The sequence below is a fragment of the Catharus ustulatus genome, chromosome 2 (genome assembly GCF_009819885.2).
Source record: "Catharus ustulatus isolate bCatUst1 chromosome 2, bCatUst1.pri.v2, whole genome shotgun sequence".
In the NCBI taxonomy this organism is placed as follows: domain Eukaryota; kingdom Metazoa; phylum Chordata; class Aves; order Passeriformes; family Turdidae; genus Catharus; species Catharus ustulatus.
The window spans coordinates 37,060,167-37,076,512 of record NC_046222.1 but is presented as its reverse complement, the minus strand read 5'-3'; the positions used below and the strand labels follow the sequence as shown (position 1 = coordinate 37,076,512).

The window sequence follows — 16,346 nt, the reverse complement described above, 5'->3', positions numbered from 1 at the left end:
CAGATTGTTTAGTTTCGTAACTCAGTTCATGCAATAGTCTGAGGAAGAAGAATGTGTGCCTCCTGCTCACTGAGTCGCCCTGTCTCATGCAAGATGTTATATGAGGATCACCATTAGTGGTGACTTGAGTTGTTTTGGATTACAGTAAATTCACGAATACAAGCCGCACTGAGTATAAGCCGCATCTCTGGGTGTTGGCAAATATTTCGTTTTTTGTCCATAAATAAGCCGCACCTGAATATAAGCCGCTCTGTCGTTCGCAGCGAGGACCCGCGTGCAACAAAGTTGCCAAATACTAACAGAACGGCGGCAGGGCGGGGTTTACTGGTTCGGCTCAGGCTGTGCAGGTTCGGCCCGCTAGGGGCTGCTGACGGGGCCAGGTGGCCCAGCCCGGTGCTGCCGCTCGGCGGGGCCACTGGGGGCCAGCCGCCGCTGCCACTGCCACTGGGCTCGGTCACCACGGCCCGGCGCTGCCCTGTGGTGGCAGGCAGGGACGGGGCCCCCTTCGCTCCCACGGCGGCGGGCGGGGACGGAGCCCCCTGCCGCCTCCCAGAGCCGCGGCAGGGGCGGCGCGGGGCCCCCCCATCTCTCCCCCGGGCTGCAGCAGAGGAGGGAAGGAGAGAGCTCTCCCGCCTCTCTCCCCGCCCCCCGTGCTGCCTGCAGGCAGCCAGGTTCCACCCGCAGTGCAACAGAGTAGCAATTTGTAACAATCGCAAAATGCCGACTTTGCAGCAGCTCGGCTCGGCACTCTGGTTGGCACTTCTGAAGTTGTAAATGTCAGAAAATTATTCACATATTAGCCGCTCCTGAGTATTAGCCGCATTTCTGGTTTGGGAGCAAAATCTTAGTCAAATTGGTGCAGCTTGTATTCGTGAAATTACTGTATTTAAATTTTCCATATCATCCAACCAACTGAAAAAAGAAACAAACAGTACTCATGTATTCTTTGAATGACATCTAAATTACTTTCAAGCCTGGAATCACTCTCATTCCATGACAACTTATCTTTACTACTTGTTTTCCTTCTACTGAAACAAGTTGGAGACTATATTTTATTCGCCTTAAAATGTCTAACTCAGCATAATTTTCAAGGATTGTCCTCCTACCCTGAAATTCTTGCCCTCTACTATAAAGCTGTACCAACTTAAGAGAACAGATTTATGCCTTGATAAACAGTCCCTGCTAGTTCTCAGTATTTTTACTTTACCAAGATCTTTGCTCAATCAAACAAGACTGAGGCTTTCCCTGATTTCCAACATTATCATGATACAGGCTTCTGGTTACTTTGAGCATAAATTTTTCAGTTCCCCTGAATTCATCATATGATTCTTTCTACATTCCCAGCATCTCAGCAAAAGACTATTTTTGTTTATATTCAATTTATGAAAGAATTTGTATAGCATGGCCCAAAAGCCACCTGAACAGAGTAGAACGACCACAGCTCAGAATGAAGAAGTCACAGATTCTTACTTTAGTCACATTTAGGCTAATTTTAGTCATCTTTAACCCAGATTCCATAAGAATCTAAAGGCAAGAAGTCAGTGACCTGCATGTCATTCATAACATAGCAGAGAGACACAGGACACTGCACAGTTCTAAAATGAACAGATATCCAAGAGAAGGCAATCACATACCACCATCACAGTAACTCTAGGTACTGGATTAGACAGAAGACTGATTACTGACAGCCTAACCCAGAGCTCCAAGTTGGGATCCAGAAACATATTCCGCAGCAACACTATCATCCTCCCTAGTCTCCCCATCCTACTTCTAAACACACAATGGCTTGCAGCACAAACAAGGAAAAATCACATTTTAATACATCCAGCAATTCTAGAGTATTTTAGAATACAATCTGGGGAGTACAACATTCTTGCACACCTCAGAAAGATGGTATCTAACTACTCTATCCATTCTGGCAGAGAAGAGAGGATCCACTTTAGTACCAGCTGGCTCCACACTTTTGCTCAGGACCAGTTCAAAACAGCTCTCCCAAGATGCATGCAAAGCTAGTCTGAAGCATCAGCAGCACAGACAATGTGCACCATCCATCCTTGGGAACAACGTCTGGTCCAATCCTAAGCAATGTGTATACAGCCAGGAAAGTGACGGGAGACTGACACTTCACCCTGATCTTTGGCTGGTGATTCCATCTTACCTGTAACTGTTTCCAAAATAATTACAGTAATTTCACGACCATGCACTTTTTTTTTTTTGCTGCAAAGATCTGCGTCGGGTGCAACAAAGTAACAAATTAGTAACGGAATCCAGCTATCGTGGAGTTTACTGGCAGGCGCTCAATTTGCAAACATTTTTCACAGATCGGTGCAGCCTTTAAACGCAGCCCCAAGCACCCTCCCCGTGCGCAGGGCCCGGCACTCACGCCCACCCCTGCCGCCGGTTGGTGAGGCGAGGTTCGGGACTGCCACGGTTCGCGGCTTCTGTGGCAGCCCGGTCCCTCCCTCCCTGCGCCGCCCCGGTGCTCCGGCAGCCCCATGCAGCTCTGGAAGCCCTGCGCTGCCCCAGCACTCCGGGTGCCCCATGCCACTCTGGGAGGCCCGCGCCCCCCGGGCTTTTCCCCCGCGGTGCTGCTGCCCTGATGCCGGCGGCTTTCTGGCAGCCGCTCGGGCTGTGCCGCCGCGACGCTTTCCCGTGGCCGAAGGGGCTGCACCACCGCTTTGCCATGGCCGCCGGGGCCGCGCCGCCACTGATGCCGCCAGGTGGGCTCTGCTCAGCTCAGGGTTGTTGCGGGCTCACACTTCTCGTTCCTCCCACGCCTGGGCTGGGGTCGCCCAGCTTCTCGTTCCCCCCGCCCCCGCACATGAGGTGGCACCACCCGACTTCTTGTTCCGCCCGCACCAGCAGTGGCTCCCTCCCTCCCCGCACGGCTCCTGCCAGCCATGGCTGCCCGCTCCCACCCCCACCTCGCGACTCAGTGCTCCCGCGGCACCACCCCTCCATTGTGGTTCACACTTCCGGTTTGGCAAATTTCGCAACTTTGTCCATTATATAAGGCGCAACGGACTATAAGGCGCACTTCCGGGTTTGAGGGAAAATTTTAGTCAAAAGGGTGCGCCTTGTAGTCATGAAATTACTGTAATTAGCACATAAGAGCGGTTCTTGCTGTTGTTGCCTCCAGTCAAACAGTGATTTACCTGTGAAGTGACCTGCCAGCTGCCACACACTCTTGCACTGCAGCTCCCTAGCCCATGCTGTACTCCTACCAATGTCTCTCCCACTGATACTGCAGAGGAAGAAAAAAACCCTTATATTTATAGAATAGCTGACAGCATTTGTGTCTCTGACACTATGACATACAAGGTTATCCTACTCCTAGAGAGGTTACAGAACAAAGGAAGGAAATTAAGATACAGAATAGAGATATCGATGGGTCAACATGGGGCTCAGGAAGACAACAGCACTGGAATCCTAAGTAGGAAAAAAAAAGTCTTCTGACACAGAAAGAGGAAGAAGCAATTGGCATCTAAGAACCTGAGGGTTGTTCTGGGCACAGGAAGAAGCAGATATGGCACAAGTACGAAGAAATATTAGAAATTAAACCAAAATGAGAATCAAAAGTAAGAAAATGAGCATGAAAGGAATATGAGAAGAAATTAAGAAAAAAAAAAATCAATAAAATAGAGCAAGTGCTGAGGATCACTAAAATCTGTACTGGAGCAGCAGACTCTGGTTACATCTGTTCTAAAGAGCTGGCTGAACCATCCCTGAGCACAGAGGACATCTGAAACAGACCCTGCTGGCACCCACACTGCACTAGGCCTGCTGCTCGTCTCCTCTATGCCAACAGATCTGTGTGGAAGAGGTGTCTGGAGTCAGAGCCAGGAGTAAGCCAAGAGTCAGCTCGGGCCAATGCTCAAGCTGTGCTCTGGTTGTGCCTTTTAGCAGCAGGAAGGAAGGGCAGCAGATACAGGGGAGGAAGGGGCTGGTGCAGGGAAGGAAGGGCAGGAGATGCAGGTGGGGAGAGGAAGACCTGTGTTTGAAAAGGAAAGGGGCAAGACAGAAGTCAGGTTGGAAAGTGAGGGAGGAAGCCTGTCTTAAATTAGCTGAAGAGAGTAGACAATCAGACTAAGGGAAAGGAAAGATGAATGGCATGACTGACTCTTGCCATCCCACAGGCAAGAGGTTAGAAGAATGACTTCTGGAATTGCTACTACGAAGTAGCAAATAAACAATTTTTACTATATTTAGACGAGGTGAAAATGTTACCTGATCAGATTATTTGATACACTATAAAGACTCATAAAAATGAGTAAGCACATATATCTACTGTGCACTATCAGCAAACAAATATCTAAAACATACAAATCCTCAGGACATTGAGGACTTTGCTCTAATGCATGTGATGAATAGCACTTTACCCACGTGAAATCAACAGAATCTTGGGAAATGGAAGCTGAGACAACTCAAAGCCAGTATTCCAGCCTTTTCCTAACTTCATGTAACTTCCCTATTAAATTATTCTCTTCTCCTCACCTCTGTGAATTTCAAGAAGTCTGACTTCTTCAGCTTTGAAAATACAGGATGACACCTTCCCATTTTGTTTAGCTTTGACTAATCTAAAAAAGTATAGACAGAAGAAAGTACAGCAAATTTGAAGAATGACTATTTCACTGAAGTTTCACAATATCAAGGCAAATAGCTTTCCAAAAGTATAATTACAAGGTTTATGAAAGACTGTATAGTGGTTCTTCTGCAGGTATAGACACTAAGCCACTTTTTTTTTTAAGTGGGTCGACTTGCATATGGGGACATTTGGTTTGTGAAAACACAAGCAGCCTTAATTACAAAACAGCCACTTCATATAGGGAGGGACAATTCAATTTAGATGTGAAGCCTATTTTCACTAAAGCAATTCCATTTGTACTGGAGCAAAAATAAAGACACTACAAGTATGGTGTCTCAAGACTATATTTTTTCCAACCAAAGAAATACTCGAGCACAATTACTAAAAAGAGAAGGAAAAAACAACTAAACAAAGAGTACAGTACTTAAAAGCAAAGACTCTATGCAGTCATTTACTGACAGCCAGTATTTCATTAATACCACTTAATTCAGCTCCATCAGTATCCCATAGACCAAAGAGAAACAAAACATTTAAGAGATGTGGGGTGAAGCTGCTATGAGTTTGAACTCTGGATTGTAACTGTTCCTAATCATGTCCTCTCAGAGAACAACCTCTATTTTTTTATTCTCATCCATTTGTTCTCATTCGTTTCTAAACAAACTTTTGTGAAAGGAAACTCTTTCATTTTCTTTCCTTAGTTATTAGCTTGTAGCAACAGCAAGAACAATCAGAAGCCATTTCACAGGCTTGACATAGAAAACTGAAGTGCATTTTTTTGTTGCTGAGGACCGGGACTAAGTACTACCAGAAACATTCCGAACACACACTGATATAACTATGAAGACAAAAGGACGTAAGTCCACCCCCTTACGTGAACCTGAACATTTCTGATGTCCAACTGTGGTATTTCATTTACAAATAAAAGGTTTTCAAGCACAGCTGTAAGTCTAGCAAAGAATTAATTTTGTGATGAGTCCTAATTCAAGACTGCTCTTTCCCTGTCAAGCTACTTAATGTGCAAAGTTTCTGCTTCCTCCTCTGCACTCCACACTGCATTCTTTTCCTCTTTACCTTACTCTGGTTCTGGTGCTCACCAAATCCTGCTTAATAATCCAGTTCAATTCATTACTGTATCTGAAAATTACCCTAGCTAAAACCAGAGTAAATAACCTCTTCTGGGTCAGCTCATGGAGAGTCCATGGTCCAGAATCACACAAAGAAAAAGTACAGTTATGTGTTTGGGAGCAGAGGCTGACAAGTGCTTCTTCTCTCTTTAGACAGCAGGAAGATCTGAGAGCAGCTCAGCTTTAGATTACTCTGGCAGGTCAAGTTAAACACTATCAACAAAAACCAAAAAAGTCAGCATAAAAAAGTCAGGCAGAAGTTTTACAACTCAGCAGGACATTGGCTGAGAAAGTTTCAATCTCACTTTGGGTTTGTGACAAGATGTAAATGTGTATGGGGTCACAACACAATACAGATGAGGAAAACATTTTGCATTTTTAGGTTTGTTTCTCTTTTCAAAGAAATAAAAAGTGGGAGCTTTCCCCTAACCCATGACTACACAACTGAGTGAATCATAACAGAGCTAAAAGTGGGAAATCTCTTGACCAGTTTTGGCTGGTGGAGAGTTTTGATTTAATTACAGAACTGTTTAAGCTTCTTATCTTTAGCCAGACCTGAAAGATCACCACTACACATCTCATGGCTTACTTCAGAACCATGCTCTGCTGCTACAAGTATTTATGCTCCTACAGAGCAAACTAGATCAGAACAGATTCAAAGAAAACAGTACCAGATAAAAGAAGAGGAGAGAATGTTCTCTGTATTAGTTTCATGATGCAGCTCACTGTAAGCTCCCACCGACAGCTGCCATTCCTGTCTGTCACCTTTGGACACTTCTTTTGGTGCCGTCTTTAGAGTGAAAATGTTCACTGTCAGACATGATGACTCCTTAGGTTCACAATTATACCAGTTACTATTTTATCATATAATGGATGTCATCACAATTTTCACTCAAGAAACCCTTCAATGGGAACTTAACTGAATTATGTCAGGATGCTGCTGTCCCACTCTTTTCCTTCCCTTTATTACATAGCTGGAAAATTTTGTTGCACCACCACTGGTGCCAACTCAATGACTTGTGCTTCTTTCTGTCAAGTTAGCTGGGGAGCAGCTCTGTGGCCAGCTCACTGCTCAATCCCCCGGTACCACTACTGGAGGGAGGTGGGGACAGAAGCGCTCACCTGCAGCGATTCCAACTTAGATTGGCTTTCAGGATATGTTTACACAGATGATGCAAACACATCCCAGCTCTTCTATCTACACCCTAATTTGCTGGAAATGTGCCAGCAACTGAGGTGATATAACCAAGCCTAATTGCACACTCATGCTAAGATACCTCACCTGTAGGATACTCTCGGAATATTCAGACTCCTTAAGCCTCGATGCATTTTTTTAGTCTTGCTTCATTATGCAATGGAATCTCATTGATCTTAAAGCACTGATTACGAAGGTGCCACCAACACACATGCATTACACCTGCTACTGTCAAAGACACAATGCTAGCCTCCAAGGCAAACACTAAGGTTTTTTATTCAAGTACCATAGGTATCAGAAGTTGACAAAAATACGATGCTCAGGCTGTGCCCATGCCCTTCTACCCACCTGCACAACCCTCTCACGGTATGTTATGCCTCCAGATGCCACTACCCCCTATGTCTTTCCTTTGCCCTACTTGGCCCAGATTCAACATATTCTCCCTGTCATGCCTTTCCTCCCTCAAACACCAGGCTCTCCCCACCACACAACTCTCCAGCCCTTAAACCAAGCAGCCCCACGACTATCACTCTCCTCCCCAGCACCAGACTCCACACCAAAACATACTATTTGCGATTCTTTCCCTTCACTCCAGGGCCAGGCTGCCCCTTGACTTGTCTCCTTCCCCTTGCCTCCGACCATAATACTCTCCCTCCACCCCAGACGAGCCTGCCTTCCTTCCTTAACATGCCTTACATCCTTCCCCGCCACTCCATGCCAGACTCCCATCGCCATGGCACCGCTTGTGCCCTCCCCAAAAACAGCCCTAAGCCCTTCCCCCTCCGCTCAGGCCAGGCTCCCACCACGTCCTTTATAGCCCCCTTCCACCGCAGGCCAGGCTCCCCTCTGCGCCCTGGTACCCACCCAAAACCAAGGCCAGGCTCCTCCCTCTCTGACACCCTCCTGCCCTTGTCCTCTCAGGCCAGGCCCCCCCTCAGGCCGGGCAGCCGCACATGCACACGCGCACATACACACACACCCACCAGGTACAGGGTGCCGTAGATGCGGAGGGACTCTGCCAGGGCGCTCTGGGTGACGTGCAGCACAGCCCAGGAGCACTTGGGGTGCCAGGTGTGCCCCGATCTCGTAGCAGCTGTGGGGGATGGACTTGCTCAGTGCCGCCATCTTTGCAGCGCGCGCGGAGGGGAGGGGAGGGAGCGGGAGGGGGGCGCGGGGCGCGCGCGGCCGCCGCGTCACCGCCGCTGCCGGGGGAAGAGGTCGCGCGGGGCGCTGCGCGCGCCGGGGTTACTCGCGGGCACAGCCGCTCTTCCCACGCCCCCCGCCCGGCGCGCGCGCCGCTCGCGTGAGGCCCGCAGCCAATCCGCGGCCGCCGGGGAGCGGCCGGGGCCGGGGGGGGAGCGGGGGTGGCGCGGGTGTCCCTGTGTGTGTGTGTGTGTGTGTGTGTGTGTGTGTGTGTGTGTGTGTGTGTGTGTGTGTGTGTGTGTGTGTGTGTGTGTGTGTGTGTGTGACCTGTCCTGCCAGTGAGGGTCTGTGTGTGTGTGTGTGTGTGTGTGTGTGTGTGACCTGTGTCTGTGTTTGTGGGGGTGTGTGGGGGGGGTGTGTGGGGGTGTGTGGGGGTGTGTGTGTGTGTGTGGGGGGGGGGGGGGGGGGGGGGTGGTGGGGGTGTGTGTGTGTGTGTGTGACCTGTGTTTGTGTTTGTGTGTGAGTGTGTGTGTGTGTGTGTGACCTGTGTCTGTGTGTGTCTGTGTCTGTGTGTGTGCGTGTTTGTGTGTGTGTGTGCGTGTTTGTGTGTGTGTGTGAGATGTGTGAGTGTGTGTGTGAGTGTGTGAGATGTGTGTGAGATGTGTGTGTGTGTGACCTTTGTGTGTGTGTCCCTGTGTGTGTGTCCCTTGTCCTGTCGCACACCGTCGCAGCACGGGCACATCCGTGCCTGTACCCAGCTGTGTGTCTGTGCTTGGCGTGCTCGGAGCCGCCGGCGTACGGATTTCGGGATATGTGCGGCGAGAGCCGCTGGCACGGCTCGGCTGGCTCTAACCGTGGTGGTGCGAGGTCTGGGTGCGGGGCAGGGAGCCCCGCTGAGCTCAGATTTAAAGGTCATCTCGCAGTTTGCAGGGACGTCTCCTTCAGCTCACTCCACACTGGAGCCCTGTTCCTTCTGGTTTTTCGTGCCATCCCGCTGTTCCTGAGTCTCTGGATGATGTCAAACACTCTGTTTCCTGCTTAATTTGTGTGGCCTCCTCACACACTTAAACGTCTGACTCCTGTGATTCGGAGTGTTTGCAGGCTGACTGGAGAGCTCTGTAAACTTGCTGGGAAGCAGGCTGGCCTGTGCGTGAGTCCACGTGCAGAACTGTGTAGTAAGTGCAAAGACTTCCTAAAAAGAAACTCTTTTATTACGAATATAGTGATACCAAAAAAGTGAAAAAATGCACACACACAATGTGGTGCGTGCCCCCGTGTCCTGTCACCCCCGCAGGGCCCAGCATAGGGAGTGGCTCCCAGTGCCGGGACGGCCAGCCAGGGAGATGATTATTCCAGATTTACAGAGAGACCACTGGAGGTCATCTCATCCAAGCTCCCTTCTCAAGCAACACCCCCTAAAGCACTTCACTCAGGATTGTATCCAGGCAGCTTTTGGATATCTCCAAAGTGAGGGAAACTCCACAGCCTCTCTAGGCAGCCTTTTCCAGTGCTTGGTCCTACACAGTAAAGAAGTTCCTCCTCATGTTCATACGGAACTTCCTGTGCATAAGTTTCTGCCCATTGCCTCGTGTCCTCTTGCTTGGCACCACCAGGAAGAGCCCAGCTCCATCCTCTGACACCCTTCCTTCAAATACTGATAGACATTGGTGAGTCCCCTCTCAGTTTTCTCCAGGCTAAAAAGCCCCAAGTCCCTCAGCCTTTCCTCCTATGAAAGATACTTCAATCCCCTAATCACCTTTGGACACAATGGAGTTTTTACAAAACCTTGAAGGCAATGACTGATGACACAGTTACAGCTCAATTGCAAAACTGGCATCTGGATCCAGCTTGAAATTTTGCTAATTTAGAGGCTAAAAGGGCAGTGTGTATCAGGACTTGAAGATTTTACTTGCATCTCTGATAAGTAACAGTTCACAAATACTCTGTCCTTATGAAGCAAGTACACTTTGCATCTCCTGTGCTGAGGTCAAGAAGAGTTTCAAGACTTAGGTGGAACATACATCTGAAGTCCATAGGAAAATAAACAAACTAACCTGCAGTCAAAATGCAGACTTAGAACAGATCCACAGCAAGAAAATTCCGTCCTCTTACAACTGGCTCCAAATAGTCCTGTTGAAGAGTTTACCTTGCTGATCAGACTTGATACCATACTCTACCACTCCCAAAAAGATAGAGCCAATTTGTCACTGATTTTGCAAACTCCTTTACTATTCTTCCAAAGGAGCTTGCTGTGGGTGTCAGAACATACTTGTATTTCAATTTTAGCAGCCCATAGATGGGTAGGTTGGATGGTTCACAGAAGCTGGGGCCACTGAGAGAGACTATTTGCAGACTCACAACAAATCTGCAGTAGGAGATCTTTGGCCTAAATAGTTCAATTATGCTATTTCAGTTAAGCGAATCTGACCAACCAACCCTCTTCAGGTTGAACTTCAGGTAGAACTCTGTCTGTGGCATTTAGTATTTAAAATCTAGTACAAGGCCCTAGAGATAACTAAGTTCAGCTTTAGTGCTGGGGTACAGCTCCCTGCAGCTGCGGCTGTGTGAGGGAGCGCTCAGGGAGTGGATATTGCTGCCTCAGGGAGTGAACATTGCTGTGTGCTGACCCTCGCAGGGAAGCAGCCTTGGCAATATAACCTGCTGCAGTGTTGTCTGGACTTTGGCTCGGACCTAGTGCCCCGCTTGCTGTTTTTGTAGTACTCTGTAAAACACTGCTTGTGGGCAGAAAAGGCAATTATTGCCTAAGTTATAGATTCTGGCTCTCTTTGCTTTCATGTTTTGGCTTTGATAATACTCTGGGCTTAAGGCTTGCTTGCTGCCTTGTATTTGTAGGCAGAGAGCTGTGGCACATACAATAGTAATTGCACAAGCTGATGATTTCACATCTGACACACGTTTTTGCAGACAGTCCTAATTTCGGGACACTTGCCGAGCTCAAGTGAAGCAAAACTGGCAGAGATGGATCCAGTAAGATACTTTGTTCATTTGTGCAGCATCCCTGATCTGGCTGAAGAGTTGCATGCTCAGAACTGAAGGCTTTTGCTTATCTCCTGTTGGGTCAGCTGAGGAAGACTCTGATGACAAAGAAAGCAGCACAGTCCTGACCTTGCTCCGGGCCCTTTTCCATGGGGTTGCAATACTCTGAGAAGAAGCCCTGGAGGTGTAGCCACATGGGAATACCACTGATGGTTCAATTGCTATTGGATGCCACTCCAGGCTCCTCTGTCCTGGGAAATCTACCCATGATTGGAATAGGGACAAAAAAGTCACAGAAAAGGATGGATTCTCATGAATTAGAATAAACTATTGAAGACCTTTACTTTTGCCCCATGAACACCAGGGTTTTCAGGAATGCTCCTTGTTGCACGGACAAGGCTCTACACTGGGAATAGCAGGGTGTGTCTATAATGTTGCTTTAACAAACACTAGTGGTGAATCCTGTGGCATAAAGCCAGGTGATGCACACTGTTCAGAGCTTGCCTTGTAATATCCAGGTGCCTTGGAGAGAACTACCCAGAGTGGTAACAAAACCAAAGCCAGGAAAAGAGCTAATTGCTAAGCAACATGAATGGTGGGGGAGTTGAGACTGCTCAGCTTGGTACCTGGTCCTTGTTGATGTAGCAGAGTCAAATATACCAATGTGTCTGAATAAAAATGTTACGCTGACAAAAATACGAGCCTCATTAAGCTATGACAGCAATAATGTCCTGGGCCCAGTGCCTTGTGTCACAGAAGGGAACAATGTGGCAGCATCTCACTGCATTGAGACTCTGTTCCTGTTGCCCATGTTAACAGGCTGAAGCTTTCAGTACAAGTCCCTGGCCAGACTCAGTCTTTAGCAAGGTACCTTAACTGATGGACAGCACTGCAGTCCTTTAGTTTACCCATGCAGATAATGACTGATTATATTAGGGAGGCAGATGGTTTGGGTAGTAATCGCTGAATGAAGTAGTCCCTTCCTTTTCAGGTTTTAGTGGGCCTCACAGTTTGGAACATTCTCTGCTGCTACCTGCAGTATCTGCTAAATCTGGTATCTACAAATAAATTACATATCTCATCCCATGAGAGTAATTGGAGGGTTGAAGATTTTTCTCTTGCCTTCACACTGAGCAGTTATCAGTGTTAGAAAGCAACCTAGCCGGGAATCCAAGGCAGAGCGTTTAACTAATTAGAAGAAAAGTCAGGCAGAAAAAATAAACTGAGGAAAAAAGCCAATCTGGGGACTTGACATTTCAGGAGGCTTTGCCTTCCAAATGCATTGGGATCTGGGAAATCTTCTTTCTAAATATTTTTAAATATCAGAACAATCTGGAAACATTTTAACTGGGAAGAAATGTTATGCTTTGCCCTCTCCATTCCCTCCTGTTGCTTTCCAGCTTGTGTGCTTTTTTTCCTGCTATTTGTTTTCTCCTTGGGACAAGGGATCCAACTTTTCCCGGCTACTCATGCCTTTCTCAGTGCCTGCATTTTGGTTCTGGAAGCAACTTCTCTTGTCTGATAAGAACTGCTCTTTCCACCAGTAGGGCTTTTTTTTTTTTCACTCACTTATTTTCCTGCTTTTACCATTCTTCCACTCTCATTGTTATTATCCCTCAGTTTGTTCTCCTGCCATCTGCACAATTGTCTCATGCCTCCATCATAAAGTTTATGAAAACCAGATTGAAAAATATTCTGCTGCTAAAAAAACTTGCAATTAAATTCATTTTTCTCGTCAGGTCAGTAGTGACAATGTATGCATGCAGATATCTAGTTCCTTCAGTAAACTGCATAGAAACTTGGAGATACTACTCCAATCTCCATTTCTTCTCAAGATTCAGAACAAATGGTGGGTACAATATATTATCAGTTTCTTTAGAAATAAACCACAGTCTGGTAACATACATCACTAATACACGAAATGGCTCTAGTGAATGGGAGTGAATGGCCATTAACTGAATGCATTTACTTTCCTCCCAGAGAAAAAAGGGCCCTTTAAGAACTACATTTCACCTTTGTGCCTGAAACTAATTATGCTTTTAACTTAACCCATTTTGCATTATTTGAAGAGAGATTCTCTTCTGGCTTGCAACCATGAATGCTGCTTGTTCATTTTTTAGCAGGGGATAAGCTCAAAATATCCTTATGTTTGCTGATATTTCAAGGTAAAGGAATTATCTGGAAGTTTTCCCATTTTCCAAGATGTACTAATGTCCAAACTAAATATGGAATGGACTGTGGGATAATACCCTGTGAACACTTTAATACGCAGAATAATATCTCCACGTTTATACAAATACAGATTTTTTTTTCCAGACATAAATGTTGCAGTCTTTTTTTGCAGAGGTACAAAGGATTATACTAAGAAAACAAAATCATAACATTCACCACACTGACTCTGTGGGCCAAACCAAGAGATGACATACTGAGCCATATTCATGCTACTGGCATCAGCTGAATTGTACTTCAGCTGTATTTAGCCTATGGTGTTGCTGTTCCTGGAGACAGTTATTTCTTCTTTCTAAATCGGGTGACAGAATTGGTCATTAAAGGCTAAATTAAGCCACTGCTTTCACTACAGAAGGAATGAGAGGCAGTGCATATGGACACACCATCCCAAGAGCAGCTCAAAAGAGCAACTGTGACCCTGCTGCTTCTTCACTGCTCTCCTGCTTTCCAGGAAAGTGCTTTCTGTAGCTCTGGAAAGAATGCAAAAATCAGTCATGCATCATCCAGTATCTCAGCGCACTTCTGTGCTGGAACTCCCTTCTCCAGATCCCTACCTTGAGTGAAACCACTATAATGCAGTTTGACCACCACCCAAAGAGACCTAAATATTTTCTGGTGCTATCAAAAGGTATGGCTGCCTGTGCTCTACAGTCACAGTGCTGTGTCTAGAATGTCCTTCCTCTGCCAACCTCTTGTCTTGATGTTATCAAATTGAGCAGTCAGGAAAGACCTGTCCCACATAGCTTTGACATCCTTCATTTCTGCCTACCAGGTGGGGGCAGCAGCCTTCAAACATGCAGGTGATAATCACTTTTCCAAGACCATGGGTGGGAAGCATAGGAGCAGTGGAATTCCACGTTGCTGTGCACAGGGAGCTCAGGGGCAGCATCAGATGGGTCTCTACTCCCAAGAAATCCAAGAACTGAAGTAGGGCTCTGCACTTCTACTGTCTGTGACATCTGATAGCTAATTCACTCTCTGGCACATTTTTGGGGCCTTTAGAATGATATCTGAGATCAATATGTTATAGAGAGGTCTGGCCCTACATAGGATAGATATCAACCAGCCATTGTCATTTGCCTGTAGGAGAAACGGTGAGTGGTGGGCTGCTCTTCAGCAGCGTCAATGTTGAGGATCTTTCAGAGAATAGGAGAAAAAAGGAGACAGGTGAATGATAATATCCTCAAATAAAAACTTTTGTTTGCCACTCCCAACTTTTTGAGGTCATTATTGAGCCGTATTTATTCTTCAGACACAAGCATTTTTCAGTCATGACCTTAAGAAAATACTCAAAAGGTGCCTTTTTTTTTTTTTGGAGTTTCTATACTAAAATCGTCTGTCCATCAAGTTGGGATGCTGAGGCCACAGACAGAAATGTAATTATTCCAAGCAATTGAGCACCCAACAGCTCCTTTGAAAATTAATGATAGCTTCTAGGAACTCAGCACTTTTGAAAAGGATTTCAATTTAAGCCTGATTTTCTTTTTCTCCAGAAGAATAATGAACAGTAAATTTCAGCTATGTAGTTGTCAAATGCTCATGGTGAAATAGCCTTAGGACTCTGATCACTCATGCTGCCAGCACTTGGATGTCACAGCAGTAGAACTCAACAGCCTAAGTAGCAGCTGCTGAAGTACTTTGTTTTTCAGGTTTATATTTTCAAATAGGCAGTGATGTTATGTTATCCTGGGTTAATAAACTACATTGTCTTTCAGCAGGACTGTGAATGTCCAAAGCTGTGAGCAGCATGAGTGGTTCAGAGGAGGCTTTTTTGAGGCAAGCTGCTCCCTTTGCCTTTATTTTCCAACTTTGTTGCCTGTAGTCTTGAAAACACTTTACATTGCAAATTCAAGAAACAACACACCCATGATTACTATTAGATTTTTAAATACTGTGTTTAGGTGGGCAGATGTAGCTTTAGACATCCACATTTGGACTTCCTGTCAAAAATCAAAACAGTGTAAAAAACCGTTGTGGATTGATGGGAATGCAACATCAGACTCTTGGTTGGTTGGTTCCTCCCTGCTGAACCAACATTTGTCAGTGTATATGAACAAGAATCAAGGAAATAAGTTGAAGCAAAACTTGTTAAAACTCCCAGAAGTTTTTAAACACAGAAGCATTCAGAGAACAAAACCTTATTTTCAGCACTCTGGCTCATTCCTTGAAGCCATTTCTAACTTTTCTGCTCAATCAGTTGAGAAAAGTCACTAAAGCATAGCAACATCACAGTGTCCCCAGGAAAAAAAGCACCACAGAGCTTGAGAAAAGTCTGAATAATGCAGAAAGCAAGAACAAATTGTTTATATATGTGGTATTGTTAAAACTCTCAAGCCGCATAAACACAATAAACAATAGCAAAGAAAAAGATATTTCTGTTTGTTTCCCCACACTTGAGATGACCTAACCTACCTCGAGCACAGTTCCACTTTGGGACTTGTGAGTTATTTGATCAGCCCAAACTTGTGAAAATAAACACTATTATTCTAACTGTTTTACATTCTTTTGTTCTCTGTAAATAGACTGAGAACTAGCATAGTAAATTATAATAAAATACAAATAAAAAAAAAAACCTGCTGATAAAGCAGGAACAACACAAGGGGGAAAAAATGCAATAAATACAGAAATAATTAAGTTAAAATTGATCACTGGGAACAGGCTCTGTGTGCTCAGATGATTTTGTGGTTGTTTTATGGTTGAGTTCTCATCTCATTTACAGACATATCCTGCAGTGACTTCCCTCACGCTAACCCTGGCATGGCCAAGAGAAAGACCCAACATCTTGGGATCAGTATTTTCAGAGAACCCTGTGGAAGTTGATGTTTAGGTTGCATTGGATTTCAGTGCAGGTTGAACACCTAACTTCATGTCTCTGAAAATTTTCCCCATTTCTTTGGCCCTAACTATATTGTCTTCCAGACAGCATTTTCCAGTGTTTTTTCTAGTAAATGCTGTGGGGGGCTATATTGTATCTGCAGATCCAGCTAGAAGAGATGAACTCGATTGTAAATTCTTTATTAATAAGATATTTCTCTCTGGGCCCTAGGCCCAAAACTCCATTCATGCTTCTGTG

At 45.8% G+C, this 16,346-nt stretch overlaps 1 protein-coding gene across 1 annotated transcript in view; it reads right to left on the bottom strand.

Annotated features, from left to right (window-relative positions):
• Positions 1-8,044, bottom strand: part of TMEM135 (transmembrane protein 135) — a 171,375-nt gene extending 163,331 nt beyond the window's left edge. Inside the window, 2 exon segments of the mRNA XM_033052529.1 lie at positions 7,888-7,983; positions 7,985-8,044. Of these exon segments, the coding sequence (XP_032908420.1) occupies positions 7,888-7,983; positions 7,985-8,029 (141 nt within the window). The 5' untranslated portion in view covers positions 8,030-8,044.
• Positions 8,045-16,346: the final 8,302 nt, after the last annotated feature.